Source organism: Xyrauchen texanus, chromosome 10 (assembly GCF_025860055.1).
Source record: "Xyrauchen texanus isolate HMW12.3.18 chromosome 10, RBS_HiC_50CHRs, whole genome shotgun sequence".
In the NCBI taxonomy this organism is placed as follows: Eukaryota; Metazoa; Chordata; class Actinopteri; order Cypriniformes; family Catostomidae; genus Xyrauchen; species Xyrauchen texanus.
The window spans coordinates 31233166-31239165 of record NC_068285.1 but is presented as its reverse complement, the minus strand read 5'-3'; the positions used below and the strand labels follow the sequence as shown (position 1 = coordinate 31239165).

At 35.4% G+C, this 6000-nt stretch overlaps 1 protein-coding gene across 1 annotated transcript in view; it reads right to left on the bottom strand.

The window, feature by feature from the left end:
• Positions 1 to 816: 816 nt before the first annotated feature.
• Positions 817 to 6000, bottom strand: part of LOC127651037 (elongator complex protein 2-like) — a 57155-nt gene continuing 51971 nt past the window's right edge. Inside the window, 4 exon segments of the mRNA XM_052136742.1 lie at positions 817 to 1417; positions 3664 to 3777; positions 3861 to 4003; positions 4089 to 4210. Of these exon segments, the coding sequence (XP_051992702.1) occupies positions 1252 to 1417; positions 3664 to 3777; positions 3861 to 4003; positions 4089 to 4210 (545 nt within the window). The 3' untranslated portion in view covers positions 817 to 1251.

The following is a 6000-nucleotide window of genomic DNA, read 5'->3' as shown; positions in this document are numbered from 1 at the left end:
ACTCCCAAATAAATGGGTATTTTAAAATGTATTCTGTTGCAATGCTTTACTGAGTCAAAATTATTATCAGCAGTCATTGAAGCATCACAAATGCTGTCGATAGTGATCAAGTTGCATTTAGTCCTGTAACATTCTCAACAAAGATGAATGTCATTGGTTTCAATAAAAAAAGTGCTCAACATAAGTGACACTATTCATAAATGAAAATCACTATTCCTCCTGTGAATGATTCATGCCTGGCGATGACCCTCATGGCCATTGTACATCTTATCTGAATGTGCATCTGTTCTTCTGGCCCTGGAAATGGTATGATGAGATCTGGATTTTCTGTTCTCTTACCATCACTTTTGGTTGTAGGGTTACAGTTACAATGGCCCCAAATTTGTGTTATCTGGACACTTAATGCATGAATGTCATTGCATTAGATTACAAAATAAATGCCATATATAAGATAGCACAGGCACACTTTTCAAGCAAAAGCATTTCACAAAAAGACGTTTTTTTTTTTTTTTAATTAGTTAAGAATTAAGACATGGTTTTTGGAAACTTTCTGGTTGTAAATAGTGGAAGTTAGTGGAAGATTTCCATAGTGACTCCATACATCCAGTAAATATTTCCTTGAGTAGTTGCAAAAAGCCTTTAAATATATTTCAGAAATTAGTTCTGAGAAAAGACCTAATATTTGTTTTCAGGTGTCACCTGTAATTTGGTCTCTAAATGCAAGGTCTTTCATGCTTTTAAGTTTCTTGATTGTTCAGATGCTTTTTGGATACACTGTAGCAGAAATCAATTATTTGTGTCACACATCATTGTTAGAAAAAAGACATTTAATAGAATACAAAGCAACATGTTTTTACATTCACTATAAATAGGGTAGTTTGTTTACACATGTTTTAATAATAGTGGCAATTTTCAATGAACAGAAGTTGATGTAAATGGACAGTTCACCTAAAAATGTAAATTGTCATCAGTTGTACACCCTTGTGTTTTTTCAAACATTAATGTCATTCATTAATAATGACAGAGTTTAATTTTGGGAGAGCCATCCCTTTAAGAGAGTGACAGAGTTTAACTAATCCCAGAAAGTGGTGTTTATCACATTTTGCCGCACAGATCAGCTAAAGACTGTCACACTCTGCCTGAAAGGCTGTAAAATGTAGTTAATTCTTCCACTGAATATCAGTAATGGGTCAAAGTACTGGACACACTGCAGATGACCCCCGAGTGCATGTCACCAGAGGCGGTGTGAAGTCACAGTGCTGATAATTTGATGTTGAAGATTTTAACTGCATGGTCGGCACCAGCACTGGCGAGCTGGACCCAGGAATGGCCCTCGTTCTCGTCCTCCTTGTCTTGGCCTGCCCAGCCCTGCCTCGGCCTCCAGCGTAGCCTCTTCACCACCAGTGTGTGACTCTGACTGTGTGTGTGGTCAAGGAAAGCCACAAGCAAGGATGGATGTTGATAAGAGGCAACACAAATCTTGTCTCAAATGCTACCTGGATGTCGGTGTCTCTCCTTTTATCCGTTTTATTACAGCTCTTCCCAGCTTTAATCCCAGTTTAATGTTCGATTCATGGCATATTGGTAAACCGGGTTAATAACCGGTTATCAATGCGTTACATGTCTGCCACGGTAATGTAATGCTATATAATTTGAATTATCTGAATTATTATTTTTATAATACATATATTTAATCTACAATTATTTTATCTTTATATATTTACATTTTTCCATTGGAGGGGCTAAGCAAATATTTATATATGCGATTCATTCAATAAATTAATCACCCATTTGCCATTAACATTATGTAGCTCTTTTCCATACATCGACAGCACTGCTGTCAATCTCCAAAAAAAGAGAAAATTAAACAAACATAAACATAAAAGTCAATTTGACTCATAAGCTATATTTCAAGTCTTCCTAAGCTGTAAGACTACTTTGTGTTATGAACTGAGTGAAATATGTCATTATTCACAGATAAATTTAACCCATTTCATTGACCAGATGCAAAAAATTTTATTGACGGCAAAGCAGCTTTAGTTCTCACGTATGTACTAAAACAACACTTCATTATTTAATTTGTATTTAATTTAGGGAGAGGGCAAGATAATAAAAATGTTGTCTATTCAACACGTAAACCTATCATATGGCTTGAAGATGACTTTGGAATAGAAGTCTTATGGACAACTTCTATAGTGCTTTTTCGAAACATAACAGCCCCTGGTAACTATTAACTGTTGTTGTTTAGCAAGAGCTGCATAAATTCTTCCAAAACTCGCTTTTGGTATTGTTCCATGGACAAATGCATATGTGTTTGGAATGAGATCATGATGAGTAAATGATTAAGGATACTTGGTTGAACTACTCCCTTAAGATGAGCTACTTCTGGGCAAGAACTAATGGTAAGTGTGTGTGGGAGAGAGTGTAATATCAGGAGCGAGGGCTCGGTGCAAACAGAATGCACAACACGACTTGGCCTCTCACTAACACCTCATTCTCTATCTTCATGGATCAATGCAGAACCTGCCCACGGGAGCCCTGTATCAACCTGAAGCTTCTCCCGAGCAGCGTGGGCCAGCTCACAAACATGCTGCACTTTTGTTGTCAATTACACCACCACCACAGGTTTTGGGAGTAGATATGACTGTCTTGTTTAACTTGAGAATGTGTCAATTTCTGAGATGGTAAGAGAGCAAGACAGAGGGGCTTGTGGAGCTTTTAAAAGTTCTGTATGATCATTCAGCCATTTATAAATTGATAATTGTTTTCAGTTTGTACAACAGTAAAGCAATCCATGGGCCCACACAAAATCTGCACACTTGATATTTTCTGTGATGATTGTCAGGGAGAAATCTGCAGAACTCCACAGAATGGAATTAAAAATACAGTAAAATGTGTTAAAAGGACCTGAAAGTATTACATTTTCATTGGTAGTATAAAGTATTATGAAATTAGCCAAAATTTTCAAAATACAATCACAACACATTATACATGCAAAATACGATGTTTTTGAGTGAAACAAATGTATGATTTTATTGACTGGACTTTCTTGAAAAGTTGTCTTTGTATAACATCTGATTCAAGCTGAAAAATAAGCAGGCTTGATGACATCAGCTGAAAAGAAAAATTGTTTCAGAGAGTTTTTACACAGCAAATTTGATCAAAACGTTTTGTTTGGAATAATGCGCAACGACACGTTACTGGTTTTATTGTAAATGATTTGTTAAGAAAGATTGTCAAGTAAATGGTCAATTTAGATTTTCTGTTGAATTTAATAAATGAACAAGCAACTCCCTGCATGCTCCAATACGTGTGAACAGTCATGCCGTATCTTGCCTTTTGTGGTTAAATAACTCAAAAAGTAATTTAGATTTTATTTCAATTATATGTGCAGTCTTAAATCCACCTTAAATTTGGGGACTGTAAGACAGGAGATGATTACAGTCTCTGAAAATGAGAATTAAGACTTTTTTTTGGTCTTTAATTTTCAAAATTGACAGACATTTTAAGACGTTTTAAGGACCTGTGGGAACCCTGATTATGTACAGACCAAACGGGCACACTATGAGATATGCATTTCAATTACAGTTTCAATTGACCATTTCAAGAGTAAAATGCAGTGTTGGAGAGAAGAGTAGAATATTATCAAGAAAAAAAGGATACCAGCCATCCGTTTCCCCACATTTGCTCCAGTCTAACCCAGAAGATAGATCCTCAGATGGCCTCCATTTATACAGTAAAATCCGCCCATTCTCAAGTCCCACAGCTAATAAATAACTACAGAAAATCAAACAAAATATTTCAATGTCACATCACTTATGATTTCATCACATAAGGACCACGGGTAAGAGTTTTGGTACCTCTGGTCTGAACACAGCACTGTGCAAATCGACACAGCAGTAGATGAATCACCTACATCCAAGACAGAGGAGCAGGGACTCACATTGGCCCCCATACACTCACCAACACAGTCTGCAGAGGCACAATGGCCCCAAATTATCACCTACAAACAAACATACAAAAAGCTCATCAAATGTCAAAGTTCAGACTGCAGGAAAGTTGGATTGTTGTTTTAAACTGTGATATACCTTTTTGTCTCGACTTGATGTCACGAAGTACTTGCTGTCAGAGCTCCAGTCACATGACCAAATAATGCGCGTGTGAACCGCTGTATCCTTACTAGTGTTTGCATAGAGAGAAAAACTGGGCTCTGGTGGGGGTGGGGGAATAGAAAATATTAATAATTATAAATATATATGGATATTATAAAATAGTATATTTATTTTTATTTTTGTATATATTTTGAAATATAATGTGTGTGAAATATTACTGATTACGAAAAGGCTTAAAACAATGTATTAGCTTTTAATTTAGTCTTAAAAAATGGACAGTTTCTGCTATATCCAGATTTTTTAAAGATTGTACAAACCATGCAAAAATACACCATATAGAAACAGATGTGACACAAAACATGTTTATCTACTAGCATTACTGAATAATTCTGTGGTCGAGTACTCCAACCCATGAAAACAAGCAATCAATTACTCTTGACAAAAAGAAAATGTGAAATGTATATTTTGTTTAATTTACAAAAGAAAAACAAGTGACGAAAGTTGGGTTTTTAGGAAAAAAGCACTCTAACCGGTAGACACCATGACGACATATCCACAGTGCCCACCAGTGGACTCAACTGTAACTAGAAGATGAGTTACAGGTTGAGTTGGTGAGAGATTCAAAGGGAAGTGCAGTACAGTTCAATGTTGCCTACACAAGGAAAATGTGCAAAAGAAAATCAGTTTGTGATATTCGAGTAATGTTTTTTAATAGTCGCCAAGTTGCTGTAGAAAGTGTACTCGATTATTCAATTGCTCGATGTGTTGTGCATTTGTTCAGTAATTTTTCAATGATAAAAACAGTAAGGTCTCCTAAACTAACTTAATAAGCAGAGACAATAATTAGCAAGACATAAACTATGTTTCCATCCAAGGATTTTTTGCGAATAAAGTTTTAGCGCATCAAAATAAAGCTGATGGAAATGCAAATTATCGCAACAATTTCACAAGTGTCACATAATGTTTTTCCATTTCACTCTAGTGCATAAACTATGCCGATACTTAAAAAGTGGTGCAAAACTGGTTTGGAAACACTTTGTCGAGAAAATTGGCATTAACGCAAAAATGTAGTGTCACATGACAGAGTTTACACCCATCGTTAGCCTGTGTTAATCATGACGACAGTATACATCCTTGAAAGCCAATTTATTGTAGGTGATTATGGATTGATCTTAACAGCATAAAGATCCGATGCTGCAAACATGACACTTCCAGAAGTGCCAACACTAATATCTCGTATCATGCCAACGACAAGTGCCCGGAAATCAAATGAATGGCCACTCTTTGCGATTCATTAATTGCTGTAGCCATCTGTTTATTTATTAAAGTTGCTTTTACACACCATTCGAAATAATAGACGGCAGTCAAAGAATTAGCCCACAAAACATATCATTTCTGTGCACAAAGATATTTTTAATTAAAAATAAATAAGAGGAGAAAAGCATCAGTGTGCTTTTTTGGAACACTAACTTCCTCAATTCTATAAAATGATTGTTTAGCTTACTTTAAAAAAAAAAATGCCAGCAAAATTCCCTGAATAAAAAAATGTATAAATTACCAAATTACAAAATAAATGTGCCTTTTCTTTACACAAACTTAAATTAGCTTTACCCTGTTCTGTAGATGAATAAAGACTAAAATAAAATCAGAACTATTTGTCCAATGCAGAGTTCACTTTCAGAAAACAAGCTTTTGAACATTTTAAAATGTTTGTTTTTTTGTTTGTTTTTTTTGGATCTCATTTGCAGAGCTTCTTCAGAAAATGTAAATTGCATTATGAAGCTAAAATTAATTTGAGATAACAATCATGTTCAGATGGTCGTTGCTGGACAAATATGCGGGACATAATGCAGTTGTGATGGCAATGCTTTTGATTAGATGATTGTTC